Source organism: Lynx canadensis, chromosome C2 (genome assembly GCF_007474595.2).
Source record: "Lynx canadensis isolate LIC74 chromosome C2, mLynCan4.pri.v2, whole genome shotgun sequence".
In the NCBI taxonomy this organism is placed as follows: domain Eukaryota; kingdom Metazoa; phylum Chordata; class Mammalia; order Carnivora; family Felidae; genus Lynx; species Lynx canadensis.
In genome coordinates this window covers 155,368,053-155,383,085 of record NC_044311.2, presented here as the reverse complement: position 1 = coordinate 155,383,085, position 15,033 = coordinate 155,368,053, and the positions used below count along the sequence as shown (strand labels likewise).

At 55.2% G+C, this 15,033-nt stretch overlaps 1 protein-coding gene across 1 annotated transcript in view; it reads right to left on the bottom strand.

Moving 5' to 3' along the window:
* Window positions 1-13,692: 13,692 nt before the first annotated feature.
* Window positions 13,693-15,033, bottom strand: part of UBASH3A (ubiquitin associated and SH3 domain containing A) — a 43,785-nt gene continuing 42,444 nt past the window's right edge. The window contains exon 14 of the mRNA XM_030329067.1: window positions 13,693-14,696. Coding sequence (XP_030184927.1) covers window positions 14,679-14,696 — 18 coding nt within the window. The 3' untranslated portion in view covers window positions 13,693-14,678. The remainder of the gene's footprint in view (window positions 14,697-15,033) is intronic.

Sequence of the window (15,033 nt, the reverse complement as noted above, 5' to 3'; positions counted from 1 at the left end):
GAGGAGCTTCTGCTTACAGTTCTTTAAGCCAGAAGTCGCCAGGTTATTCTGCTGTGTTTGCCCAGTGGTCTTTTCTCTTGAGACAAAGAAAGAGGTCCCACGACCCAGACTCCGCAGAAGATGGTTCATGGCAGCGGCCTCCTGGCCGAGCTCGTGGAGTAACTACTCACCAAAGCTTCTCTCTCAGGCCTTCCTCGACAGAGCCAGGAAGACGCCTGGAAAATAACCCCGTGTGCAACGCGCACAAAGCACAGAGTGATGAATAGGCTATGGGCTTGAGCGAGAAACCATCGGCTGCCATCGGAGGGGGCGCTCCTGGCCATCCTAGGGCTGCAGCATCCCAGTGTGGGTTTCGGGGGTCCCTGCGGATAGTTGAAGGGCAGGGCTGCCCACAGGCTTGGCTCTGGCCTGTGGTGCCAACTCTTCGGGTCCTCCAGTGGGCCGGGGGCTAACGTAGATCACGAGCTCTCTGTCCCAGCCCCTCCTGACTGCCCAGCATGGCTGTGAAGTCCGGAGCTCCCGGAGGAGCCCCTGTCCCCTGTCTACCCCAACTCCACGAAGAGCATCTGTCTTCCTCCACCCCCAGAGTGGCTCGCAGGGGGGGGTCTTCATCACCCCAGAATGGCGTTCGTAGCTGGTGCGCCCGGCGCCGTGCCCTGCATCTGGTCATCCGGTCCCCAGAGCGGGGGGGCCTCTTTAAGAACAATGCATTATTAACATGGCCTCCGAGCCTCTCCACAGAAACGCACACAGCATTACGAATCTAAAATTACACCAAGGCAGATACTGTTCTAGGATAAGAAATTTCAAAAAAAAATTACCCACTCAGAGGCCAGCGAGTCCACAAATAGCACATCTAGAAAACTATCGGAATACGGTGTGAATTCGCCACACGCCCTGAGCCTGTCTCTTCCTACGACGATAATTTTGCAAGATTTCCTGCAGGGAGATCAGCAAGGTCATCACCGTTTTCCCTTGTGTGTGGTTTGTAATTCCTGGCAGTTGATGGGCTAGAGCATTGCCCCTCACACCCCACATCTCTTGGCTCACAAAACTGCCTTCGACTGTGCGCTATGTACAGGCGGTCTGATAGATCCTACTGGGCACCGAAAATTGTGCACGGCGCATCATCAAGTTCCCGACGGGAGAGCGTCCTGTAGATGAAGTGACGTCCACACTCTAGAGCCTGGTGTCCCTCAAAGCTCGTTCCTCCACTCCCACAGACGTGGTGCTGGGTCCACGGGACAAGGGCAGATGGAGACCTGACCTTTGACCCCATACCTGTGTGTCAGAGTGCAGGGTAAGTCACCCAAACGGGTGGCAGGAGTATTTCCGGAAGCTATTCCAGAGCAGCATGCAAGAATGGAACCACACGTGGGAGTTACTACAAACCAGTAACACGCATGTATTCCAGAAACCCCCACCTGCCAAATCCATCCCCGATTGGGCCCTCCCTTAGCGTGTTCTTTTTTTTTTTTAAGTTTATTTATTTTGAGACAGAGAAAGGGAGAGCACAAACAGGAGAGGGGCAGAGAGAGGGAGAGAGCGAGAATCCCAAGCAGGCTCTGTGCTGTCAGCACAAAGCCCGACAGGGGGCTCAGTCCCGTGAATCCCGAGATCGTGACCTGAGCTGAGATCAAGAGTCGGACGCTTAGCCGACTGGGTCACCCGGGCGCCCCATCCCTTATCATGTTCTAAAAGTGCTGTGATGGCTGTATTGCCACCCATCACCAGGGGACAGGTGTCAGAATGCCTCAGAGGGAAAAGAGACAGAGGACTTAGATGGTCATGGGGAAGATACTTGTGCCAAATGCACAAGAGCCTGTACCTGTGAGAGCACACCGTCAGGGTGTGGAGGGACCTCGGGCTCGTGAGCCTTCACACCCTTTATTGGGCGCAGTCCCTCCCACGTCGCTGGTTTTCAGGACGGAGCTGCTGTCTGCAGACTATTGCAGCCCCTGGTTGTGTCTGGGCTCTCTTAGCTTGTTCTGCTATCCCCTGTATTTCTAATTTCTAGAAGTTATGGCCAAAGGCTTGGTGGATTCACCGTTCACGAACAGTTAGCTAAATGCACCGTTTTTTGCTGTTGTGTACTTCCTGTGTCATCTGATCAGAAGACACAGTGTGGCTGGCTGGCTCCTGAATTAGCTCTGCCACCCTGCACTGAGCAGCCTGACCCCTCTTGTCCCACGCAGCCAAAAGCGGCGTGTATGCTGTGAACACTGACATCGTACGACCTTCTGCCCTCCATCCTCACCGCCCGGTTTCAACACCAGCTCCTGATCATTGTCCGAATCTGTTTCATTGTTACCTTACTTTCTCGCGGCTGCTGTCTCAGATCACCACAAACAGGGTGATTCAATCAACAGACGTCTATTCCGTCACCGTGCTGGAGGCTGGGAAGTCCAAACCTGAGGTCTGTGCAGGGCGGTGCTCCTTGAGGAGCTCTAGGGGAGGACCTGTCCTTGCAGCTCCTGGTGGGTCCGGTGCTCAGTGACTACCCTGATGCCCCCTCTTCCATCTCACGTGTCCCTCTGCTTCTCTCTTGCAAGGACCCTTGTGATTGGATGGTCCGGGACCACGACCCCATCTCAGGTCGCTTGATTTAATCACACCTGCAAAGACCCTGTTTTCAAAGAAGTGACATTTACAGATTCCAGGGATTAGGACCCGAAATCTTTTGGGCCACCCCTCAGACCATTACAACCATGGTTTAAACAGTGGTTTTCCTTTTTTTTGTTGTTATTAAAAAAATTTTTTTTTAACATTTATTCATTTTGGAGAGTGAGAGAGACAGAGCATGAGCGGGGGAGGGGCAGAGAGAGAGGGAGACACAGAATCCGAAGCAGGCTTCAGGCTCGGAGCTGTCAGCACAGAGCCTGATGTGGGGCTCAAACTCACAGACTGTGAGATCGTGACCTGAGCCGAAGTCAGATGCTTAACTGACTGAGCCACCTAGGTGCCCCCGGATCTCTCTCTCTCTTTTTTTTTTTTTTTTTTTTTTTTTTTTTGAGCGATCCTTGTGGCCTCGTGGATTTTCACTGAGTCAGTGTGTTTCAACCCAGTGCAATCCTCATTCTTTACTGTGCTGAAACGGACAGCTTTGGCCACTGGTAGCTCCTTGTGCTTACTTCTGGTCCTTCTGACACAACCCCATCAGTCCTTGAAAATTTTATTACATTTTCCCAGTGCTTTTGATGTTCTGTAATTTATTTTTATATAATTCCAAACTTACAAAAAATTTGCAAGAATAGTAAAAGGAACTTGTATTTTCTTCGCCCAGACTCCGGAATTGTTTCCATCTTGCCCCGTTTGCTTTAGAGAGAGCAAAAGAGAAAGAATAGTGTGTGTGTGTATAACTGTATACATGTGGTTCCGTGGTCACGCTTATCCGAGGACGATGTGTTCCCAGACCCCCGCACATGCCTGAAACATGGGTAGTACCTAACTCCACATAGACTATGTCCTCCCTATACATACACGCATACATATAATAGAGTTTAACTTATAAATCAGCACCGTAAGAGATTAGCAACAATAATAACAACATAGAACAATGATAATATTCTCTAATGAACGTTATATGAACGTGGTTTCTGTCTCTCTCTCTCTCTCTCTCTCTCTCTCTCTGCGCTCCCCCCACCTGTGATGATGGGAGATAATAAAATGCCGCGTGATGAGGTGAGGTGAGTGTCGGAGACGTTGTGACCTAGCGTTAGGCTACTGTTGACCTTCCGATGACACATCATCTGCTTCCAGATGGTGATGGACTTTCGACACAAAATGAACAAAACTTTTCATTGTTTTAAAGTTTATCAATTTTGAGAGAGAGAGAGAGAGTGCACAAGTGGGTGAGGGGGCAGAGAGAAGGGGAGACAGAATCCCAAGCGGGTTCTGTGTCACCAACACAGAGCCCGATTCAGGGCTCAGGGCTTGAACTCGCAAACTGTGGGATCATAACCTGAGCCGAGATCAAGAGTCAGACGCTTAGCCGACTGAGCCACCAGGGGCCCCTGCCTCCTTGTCTTCTTGTCAGAGTCCTTGATGTGCAGGACTTTGAAGCCAGGCGAGTCTAACTGGGCAGATGTACCCCCGGCTCCTGGATTCTCCGCTCACTTTCCAAGGCTGTGGCTGCCTGAGCCCAGCCCTCTGGCTCTTCAGACTGGACAGGGGCCGAGGTCACTCTGCGTGGTTGCAGCGGGTACGGGCTGAAGCCACACGAACGGAAGTCACCCTTACCAGCTTTTCCTGCCGCCGTTGGCTCTCCTAGAAGCTGGGTGCTTTTCGTTCACTGTCCACTGGCACCGGGGCCTTGTTTTGTAACCTCCGCAGAGCGCGTGGCTCTCGTCCTTGGGAAGGCTGGGTCCCGAAGGGGCTCGCCAGGTATGGAGCCTGCCGCGTGTGACGCTGGGCCGAGCACAGAACTGTTCGCCACATGTCTTTATCACAAGTGGAACAATGGCGACATTCTTCTTGACCTCAAGGTGGAAACGGTTCTTGTCCCCTGGCCTCCGCCAGCCTTACGGCTTTGTCTCCGCTGGAGCCGTCCTGGGGGCTGCTCCCCGCATGTTTGCCCTCCTGGGTGATGCTCTTGGGGCCCCATCTCAGAGAAGTTCCTGCACCTGCCCGTTCTTCTCCCTGACAGTCCAGAGGGATGGCCTGGGCCCTGGCCAGGCCAGCTCTTCTCTCTCACTGGGGACCCAGGCTCCCAGGGTCCTCCTGTCAGATGCACCCCTGTTCTTCCCTGCTGACTTGGTCTGGTCTCAGTTTGGGCAGCAGGTAAGGTCTTCCTGGTGACCAACCCCCACCTGGGAGCCATCCTGAGCCACCTCGTTCGAATAAGAGATGCTCCTGACACCCCGGAAATTCCAAGGGACTTAGGAGCTCAGTTTCAGGACCTAGGGTCAAACACCGAGTATCTCTCATCACCTAAGAAATTATAAGTGTTTTGGGATTTTAAAGAACAAAAACTCAACCAAGTAACTTTATTTATTTAAAATTTATTTTATTTTAGAAAGAGAGAGAATGTGCAAGCAGGGGAGAGGGGCAGAGGGAGGGGGGAGAGAGAGAGAATCTTAAGCACACTCCACACTCACTGCAGAGCCTGCTGCGGGGAACGATCTCGTGAACCGTGAGATCATGACCTGAGCCAAAATCAAGAGTCGGACGCTTAACCGAAAATGTAAAGATCTAATTGGCTTTACTGGCGGGTTCGTGAATGGGGCACCATCCCACCTGCCAAATGGACGGGAGCTCTGAGCAGTTGTACGGAACGGAAGCCTTTCGGGGGCAGAAATGGGCGGGACCAGGAAGTTATTAGCAGAAGGCAAACCGTTGTCTGAGGCAAGGTCACTTTCCCCTGGGAAGGCAGGGGGTCTCATCAGGCAGGCCACCCGCTCGTGCTGATCAGAAAAGCTCAGGCCCACGGTTCCCAGTCCCGCCACGGGGGAAGGCTGCAACTCCTGTCAGGTCGGTATTAAGCCTTGGTGGCGCCCAGCTACGACTTTGCACGATTTCCCTCTTGGCGAATACGAGGTAAAGGTGACCTGTGTTCATCGTTTTTAGTTTATCAAACTGAAGTCCGATCGAGCCCGAGCTTTCACAAATAGTGAAACGTGGATTTCGCTGTTTCACCTAGACTGTCCTCGGGTGACTTTTTCTCAGCGCCCTCATCTTCTGGTAAGGAGAGCTTCCTGATGTGCTTATTTTTACAACGGCCCCGGTAGTGACCACCGCCCCACTGGATACTGTCCTCTGAGAGGGGGATCCCAGCAGGAAACGGATGACCCTCTCCAAACAGGGTGATTCAAGGGAGCACTTGGTAAAGGGAGGGCCTCCCTAGAGAGGTGTGAACTGGGTGTAGAAAACTGGCTGGGAAAAAGGCATCAGTCAGGTCCCTTCTTAGCAGACCACGGCTTCTGGTACCCAAACAGGTCACGCAGCACTTTGAAGGTATCTCCTTCGTGTCCAGGGACCCCGTGGAAAGGAGCCAGCCACACAGGCCAGTGGATCAAGACACCGTGCCCTCTGGAGGCGTCCAGGCCCGCCTGACCCCTGGTGGCCAGATGCTACTCCCACTCTGGGATCCCATTATCCCTGCTGACATCGGAGTTCAGTGCAGGGGCTGTGCCCCCAGCACCCCCTCCAGGCTGCAGAGGACAGCCCGGGGCTCGGCAAGGACTCCCATGCAATCTTCTTGTCCTCGGGGCCCCCAAAGGCGGGAGGCTATGACGAGGCAGTGGCTGAGTCAGTTGCAGAGAACAAATCCGTTTCCCCACTTCTGCGTCCCTGAGCCTTCGACCTCTGTCCTGGACAGCAGCCCAGGACCTCAAATAGTCTGCCCTCATTAATTCCACACCACCCTTGTTCAGGCTTCAGGTAGTCAAGCTGGTGACTCATTGACTACGCCTTCGGGGCTTGAGGCAACGCGTACGCAGATCCCAGGCGAGGGCGCTTATGTCGAACATTTCAGCAAATCTCGACTAATTCCACCCTATTTGGTCTGCCGCTTGCTCCCGGGTTCCTGCTGGCGTGCTGGGGGTACCCGACGTCTTCCCCTGTGTGGGCAGCCCCCTCCTGGAAAGGTCTGTGTCCCCCGACCCGGGCTCCGTTGACCTCAACTCTTCTCTGGGGCCGGAGCGATGAGAGGAGGAGGGGGCCCTGAGAACCGACAGCAGATCAGAGGAAACTTCCCCAGAAGCAGGTGTGGAAAGGCTTGTGTAGCAAAGAAAGGGTGGCTTCCTTCCCTGGGGGAGAGCAGAGTGGAGGCGTAGAGGGGAAAGGGAGGAGGGAGAGGAGGGGAGGGGAAGAGAGGGGGATGTTTCTCTACCGACAGGGGAATTTGCGCTTTCAAATCTTCAGCCTCTCATCCGCTTCTGGCCAAATGTGTCCACGACGTGTCTCCACCTCTCACTCCCTTCTAGCACCTTCTCCTGGAAGCGATCTGACAGGGTTGAGCATTTGATGGGCTCTCGGCTCTTTGCCGCCCTCCAGCCCCATAATCAGACCCATGTCCTTGGCACATCTGCCCGGTGATCAGCGGAGGAGGACCCTTGAGTCCCCGTGCTTGGTCTTGTTTGTATGCCCACGGTTTTTCGTCTCTCTCTCCCTGGACGTGTGCCTCCAGGGCCATGAGACGCCAGGTGACTGACGGTGCAGTCTGTGTTATTAGTTGCTATGGTGACAGCCACAGCTAAAGTGAGCAGTAGGGATGCTACTGCTCGCCGTGGGTGACCTACTCCTTGTCCCAGCCAGCGATGGGGTGACCACAGCTGGTTGGTGTGGAACCTGATAATGGGAGAAGCTCTTTCTTGAGCCACTTTGGTACCAATGACTTTATTAGTCAAGGCCGCGGCAGGAGTAAATGCACGAAGGTGAGGGTAGCTTGACAGAAACCTCGTAAGGGAGTGAGCTGTGGAAATAGATACCCCAACCCCGCCCTCCTTCCGGGCGCCACCCCCCCAGGCTCCCCATGGCCCCGAGGACACAGAAGCCTGGGTGATGTGTCCACGCAGGTCAGCCTGGAGACAGAGAGGCAACTGGAAGTCCTCGAGCTCACTGCCTACCCAGCCCTTGGCCTGGTACCCAGCCTGGCACAGTGTGGACCCCCAATGATGCATGCTGCAGGAACACTTCTGGAGGAGGAGGAGAAAATGACCATCAAGTGAAACACTGTCCGTGCCTCCAGCTTCCCTGTGGTTCGGATTTTACCGACGGGCAAATTATGTATGTGTCTAGATAGTTATAAAGTCATGGGACCGTCTTCCCCTCATACGGGGGTCTTGCCTTTGAGCAAAGCTGACATGAACACCTGGTGGCCAAGTTCAAGGGGCTGATCTTCGTAAGGGATTTGCGATAGGATTCCTTTACAAAGCAAGTCCCCCTACAGCGGTGGCTCTCAAACTCCAGCGGGCGAGCACCAGAATCACCCGGCGGGCTTGTTAAAACACAGGTTACTGGGCTCGACCCCAGACTTTCTGACTCAGTGAGCCTGAGTTGGCGGGACCTCAGAGGGTACGTTTGTAACAGGCTCCCAGGGGATGCAGGTGCTGCCGGTCTCGGGACCCCACTTCGAGAACCACCTGCTTAGGGCCTTTCTGACGTGCCTCGGGGTCACGGTGGTCAGGACCCACGAGGGGACGCGTCCGGGTGCCGGGATTCGGGCACCAGCCTCACAACCAGCCAGCTTCACGACTGCCTCTGCATGTGATGTGATTTCTCCATCCTAGATCGGAGTTGCCTTGAGGATCCGATGAGATAACGCAGGGACCTGCTTATCACAGCAGCTCCAAGGACTGAACCTTTGCCTGGCAGTCGCTGCCGTCGTTAGACTCAGTCCGCTCAAGTTTGTTTTATGCAGCAGTGGCCCAGAACACATCTGCTGAACGAAACAGACCTGAAAACGGTTGCCTGGAATCTGAATTGTTAAGAGTGCGTAAAACAGATTACACGACACTATTGGATTCCATTGCCTTTTGCAGATGCAATACAAATGCGTTTCATGATGCCACGAAGTTCGGAACGTTGGCAAGTCGCAGGGTATGTTAAGATCACAGAGGATTATAACGGGGCTCCCGTAGGTTTATCACCACAATAAAAACAACTACGGAAATGGACGATAAGCCATTATACTCTGGGGGTTTCCTTCGTTGCTGTCCCTAGGACCCAGCAGGGCCAAGGACCAGGTCGGATTTACAAGGAGGGGCCCAGTCTGGTCTGAACGGGGAACAGTGGGTAGTTTTCCCTGTGAGTAACCCCGGGCTGTACCTGCCATACTCAGCGCACCGGGGTTCAGTCTGGGGGCGCCTGTCTGAGGCTCGTTGGATCTCTGGCTCATACGAAATGGTGAGTGTTTTTGCTCGAGAGTCCTCATTGGTTTGTCCTGCCCAGGCTCCTGCCTTGTGCGCTGGGCTGTGGCATCAGAGCACACGCTTGGGGTGACATTCACGACCCAGTGACAGGGGCTGTGCTGGGCAAGGTGGGCACGCCCCCTCCATCTTCCCTATCATGGTCCCACCCACCTGCTTGGAGACCCACCTGCCAGGGGACCCACCTGCCCGGAGCTCCTGCAGGACAGGGTCCGAGCCTGCATTTCTGTTGTCAGGACCTCGTGGTGCGCTGCCCACAAAGACACCCCGTGATCGCCTCACACAAGCCGCGTGGCTTCCTATGAGGCCTTGAAGGGTGAGGACAGCTTTCCCTCCAGCAGTAAGAATATGAGTTCACTTATCTCACGCAATAAACAAAGCAAGAGGAAGACTTAGGGAGATGTTCAGGTGACCAGCTGTGACCTGGGGGACAGTAGCGGGCTTCTCTAACTAGACAGTGTCCCTCCCTGTCACCGTGTCCCTCTCTGCTTTATTCTTCCTCATCTCCTCACAGTATATCGCATTGTGTACACTTTGGGGCAAACGGCCCAGCTCCTCGTTGGTGGCACACAGACCCCCTGGGGACGGTGCTAACGGCAGCTTCCGGTCCAGCAGCCTGCAGGGGGCCTGGGTCTCTGGTTTCTTTTTCTAAGTGTGTTTATTTTGAGAGAGAGAGAGACAGTGCAAGTGGGGGAGGGGCAGAGAGAGAGAGAGAGAGAGAGAGAGAGAGAGAATCCCAAGCAGGATCTGAACCATCAGCACAGAGCCCGACACGGGCTCGAACTCACTAAACTGAGCTCATGACCTGAACGGAAACCAAGAGTTGGAGGCTTAACCGACTGAGCCCCCCGGGCGCCCCAGAAACGGCATTTCCAGCAAGCTCCCAGGTGACGCCCAGGGGACCACACGCTTGAGAAGCAAGGTAGCCAATGACTTACGGGGCCTTCCTCACCTTTCCTCAAGGCTGGTTCTATTTTTCCGGATACTGTGCTCTGGGAGCCCCGTTTTTTTAATCATGTCAAAGTGAACCAGGGCACAGGGTTCGCCCTCTCTAGCTGCACCCAGACCAGGGAGAGCAAAGCGGTCCAGGGCTCACTGAGGGCAAATCAAATGTGCGTTTCCCCAAATCAATCACTAAAATAAGCTGTGTTGCCTTTCTGGGAGGCGTCGGTGGGGAGGTCTGCCTGTGGGTGGCTGGTTCAGACTTCTCCTTTGGGATTTAGGTTCATTTTGTGCTGTAGCTTCTTTGGAAAATACTTTATTTATTGCACTGACGAATCTTTACCTCATTAAGGGTGGCACACAATGAAAGATGAGTTGATAGTTAAAAGAAATATGCTTTTGGAGAGAGAAGGAGACATCTGACGTTTCCAGATCGTTTATTTGCCGAATGACTTCTCAGAGAACTTGCAGGTTTCAGCAAGAAGAGGGGTGTGTGTGTGTGTGTGTGTGTGTGTGTGTGTGTGATTCTTGGCTTATTCTGTGGGCTCGAGTTTTAGGAGCATATGGTCCTCAACAGCTGCAAGTAGCATCTGCTTGGAACCAAATGGGGATGAAAAGTTAGCGATTCCGGAAATGTTCCGCGGCAGCTTACAAACCCCTTTTGACACAGCCGGCTTCTGGTTACACTTTGTGATGGAGCATTTGTAAAATCCCTCACGTCTCTAAAGATTCCGTCCGACTTAATAGTCCGATGCCCGCCTGCAAATTCACTGTCGGTAAACCTGACGTGCTGGCTTCGTCTCGCCTTGGCAGAAGTGTGTGACTTCCTGGTGTGGCTGAGCCAATGCCGCCAGGAGAGGCAGAGACATCCAGTTGAACAGGGGGGGTGGGGAGGCAAGGAGTCGGGCTCCCTGCAGGCTTGGTCCTTGCGCCAGAGTCGCTGGCTTCTGGGGGGAGCTTGGAGGAGGCATAGCCTTGGAGGGATCCCACGTGGCCTTTCGCCCACTCTCCTCCCCAGCACTGCTACCCTCCCAGATCCAGTGTCCCTGTTTCCCTCTCCTGGCCCTGCCCGAGCCCAGATCGCGGCCCCTCTTCCCCCGCCCCGATCCCCACTGGGGAGACTGTTCACTTCCTTGGCGGGGGAAGGGGGCGGAGCCTGAGGCGCATGCTGTGTAGTCCCAGGTCCCCGGCAGGCCTGTCCAGGCACCTTCTCCCTAAAGGTGACCTCTCCCCACAGAGCCAGGTTCATGCTTACTGTCAGCGGGGGGCTGAAGTCGGCTCACACCCGCTCATGAGAGCGGATTCCTACATTTTCAGGCATTTTCTAAACGAGCTGTTAAAACACTGGTGGCTCATGATCAGCCACGGTGGGGGTGGGGGGAGCAGGTACACCATGGGGACCGGCCGACACCGCACACACTCCAGATCAGGCCGCCACGGCTCACCACTGGGAAGATTCTTCCGGGACAGAGGATGGGAGGCTGTGACCCGGCTGGCCTGCAGCTAAAGTCACAATGGGCGAGAGACGGAATGGGGGCCCAAGCCCAGGTGTCCTGAGTCCCAGTGTGATTCCTTTGCCCAAGATTGTGGCTCATGTTCATTTATGTTGACCGGTCACCGTCTCCCTCATTAGCGGAACCTGTTTGCTGCAATTCCACAAATCCTCATGCCTGCACCGGACGGGGCTGACAAGACTCCTCTCTCAGAGCATCTGCGGTGCTGGGATCGTGCCCCCCGCCCGAGGACTCTGCAGGCTCTGGGTGATCCTGGCACACTTTCGAGATCTAGAGTCTGGGCGGGGGGCTTCGTCAAATCAGGCTCTGCTGTCCTCCGGATGCAGGCGCCACGGCAGAGCGGCCCCCTCCTCAGGCTTGCCGGCGCTGTTCTTGGTGGCCCTGGCAAGGTGTCCCCACCCGGGCTCACGTCTTCACCCGCATGCTTCCGAAAGCCTGGTTCGTGCCTGGACGTCCTCCGTCTTGATTTCATGGAACCCTGCCCTTCGGAACATCACGAGCCGCTCGACTCAAGATACAGGCATATTCTGGGGCGCCTGGGTGGCTCAGTCGGTTGAGCGTCTGACTTCGGCTCAGGTCATGATCTCGCGGTTCGTAAGTCCGAGCCCCACATCGGGCTCCCTGCTGTCAGCGCAGAGCCGGCTTCGGATCCTCTGTCTCCTGTCTCTCTGCCCCTCCCCCGCTCATGCGCCCGCTCTCTCGAAAATAAACATTTAAAAAAAAAAAAAGAGGGGCACCTGGGTGGCTCAGTCGGCCGAGCTTCCGACTTCGGCTCACGTCACAATCTCACGGTTCGTGAGTTCAAGCCCCGCGTCGGGCCCTGTGCGGACAGCTCGGAGCCCGGAACCTTCTTTGGATTCTGTGTCTTCCTCTCTCCTTGCCTCTCCTCCGCTCATACTCTCTCTCTCTCTCTCTCTCTCTGAAAAGTAAATAAACATTAAAAAAAAAAAAGATACAGACTTATTATTTTTTTCCTGGCTTTTGTCTCCGTAATAGTGTGTAGATTCAGTCAGGGTGTGAAATAGTTATTCCAGGCTCCCCCACGCACCTGTGCCGTCACCTGTGCCGAAGGCCTTGACACACCACCGGGGACCAGGGCTCTCGGCACCTGTACGAAGGGGACACGTCAGGGGTTTTCAGCGGGGGACGGTTTTGCTAGCAAGATTTGGAGGCATTTTTGGTTACTGTAACTGTCAAGGGGGGGGTGCCACTGGCATCTCACTGGGTCAGGTCCAGGGGTGCTGCTAAACCCCCCACGATGCCCAGGACAGCCCCCCACAACGAAGAGTTGTCGTCCCCAGATGTCAGCGGTGCCGAGATTTCGAAACCCTGGACACACAGCTTTGCAGGTGAGTCGTGATCACAGGGGCTCCGTGGTCACTTTGCGGATTGGCGCAGGGAGACATCACCTTCCGGGTGTCGAATCTTGCTGCAAAGGAACACGGTGCACCTGCCCAGCCAGTGGGCCTTCTTCCGTGCCCCTCGGTGGCACGTTTATGCGCTCAGGTGTTCCTGCAAGCATGTTCCTGGGCATTTTACGTTCCGCTGTCAGTGCTGGGCAAACGGGCCGTTCCCGTCACCGTGTGTCCTGGCGATGTCGGCGTGCACGACATCCACCAACGTCTGGGCTTTATGTTTGAGCTCAGGCACTTCCTGAACGTGCTTCCTGGGGCTCTAGGATTTCGGTTGGTTTTCTTGGGGTTCCAGGGCTGTGGTCTTGGCGTCTGCAAAGAGTGTGTGGGCTGGGGGGAGGGGGCTCTGGGTGGGTGCGGAGTGAGACCTGTGCTGCCCACCTCCGTCCACCACGGCTCCTTGCGCCGATCTGGGGCTCTGAAGGGTGCAGCAGGATTTTGTGAGCCCCTGAGACCAGGTGACAAAGTGGCTTCAGAGTCAGAGCGGAGAAGCCCACTCCCTCCAGCCGGGCACTGGAGGCTCTGGGAGCACTGGGTGGTGACCCCAGGTGGGTTCCTGGCCTTCTTCCTGGCAGGCAGGCTGGCTAAGGCAGCAGAGCCTTCTGGAACAGGGCGGGGCTGGGAAAGGCTGTGGGCTCTGCGAGGAAGCTCGGGGGCTGTGTCACACAGACTCCTTCCGGAGCACCACGAGCCCCTCGGGGGCTCCCGGAACGCGTGGAGCCCAGGAAGCACCGCGACAAAGCTCTTCCCCAAGGCTGGAGTGGGAGGCCACGCGGGTGACCCGTGTTCTTGCCTTTGCCCCTCACGCTAACCTCATCTGCCCACGCAGGGTCGAACTCTTATGTTTCATGCTGAAAAGCAAGGACAAAAAGAAAAAGCAAAGGTCAGGAGAGGCGGTGCACGGAGATGGGCATTTAACAGGCTCGGGTGATGGTGCCGTTTGCCACGCGCCCTGTGCTGAGCTGTGTGATGTGGCCCGTGCCCAGCTGTCCAGAGCTGTACCTTTTTTTGGTGTTTATACTGGTACTTTCACGCACCGCATCGTCCTGGGGCTGCGGTGACAAAGTACCACAGTCTAGGTCTGCCTCCCGCGGACACCGGCCAGGTTGCATCAGGGCCACCCTAGCGACCTCACTTTACCTCAGTCGCCTCTTTAAAGACCCGGCCTTGACCTCCTGAGGTGCTGGGGCCCGGCCGTCCACTTATGAATTTTGGGGCACACCGTTCAGCCTGCAAACATCGCCAACATGACTCACGTCTAAAAAAAGCAATCTCGCATTCGCTTCTAAGATAAGACTCGTTCCAGGGAGAAATCACGATGGCTGTTTCTTCTCGGGTAACACGGGGGAGGGTGTTTGCCAGGGGACGGTGGCCCCGGGCCTGTCACCACACACGTGTGTCTCCGAGGCGCCAGGTGCCCCATCAGACCAGGCTCAGGCTCCTATCCTTTGCTGCTGTTTCTCCCCCCCTCCCCTCCCCCCTGCTTTCATCTTCGAAACAGCCCGTGGTGGGGCGGAGGGGGGCTTTGGTGACTGTGCACAAATTATTCGCCACATCAGGGCAGGCAGCAGACGCGCGGGGAGCTCTTTCCAGGTGTGTTTTTTCCAGCTCACAGCTGAGAAAACCAGAGATGACTTGGGTGGCCCAGGCGGTGGGGGGCGCCGCGGTAATAGGGCAAGCATTTCCAGAGGACGTCAGCAGGGGTCAGTCTAGGCTCACAAACGCAGGGGTGCTGGACAGACCCTCCGAGAGCTTAGGGGATCGTTCTGGGTTTGCGGGCTCCTTGCTCGTAGAACTGAAAACTGGCACCAACTGACGATAAACTTCCATTCCCGCCCTTCCGCCGGGCGGCTCTGTTCTCAGGGTTCCGTGCTTATGAGGCTCGTTCTGGAAGCCAAAAGTGACAGAACTGGGCTTTCCTGTGATTGTGTCAGAATGAGGGGCTAGCGGGGACCAGAATTCTAGAATAGAAAGAAAATGGCATTTCTTGCTATTTTTGTTATAGGTTTTTTGTTTAATGTTTATTTTTGAAAGAGAGAGAGAGAGAGAATGAATGCGTGAGCAGAGGAGGGGCAGAGAGAGAGAGAGAGGGAGACACAGAATCTGAAGCAGGCTCCAGGCTCTGAGCTGTCAGCACAGACCCCAACACGGGGCTCGAACCCACAAACTGTGAGATCGTGACCTGGGCTGAAGTCAGATGCTTTAGCCAACTGAGCCACCCAGGCGCCCCACGTTTCTTGCACTTTGGCCTTGGAATCTGAGATTCAAACCCATCTCTCCGTCCCTCGCCCACCCCCA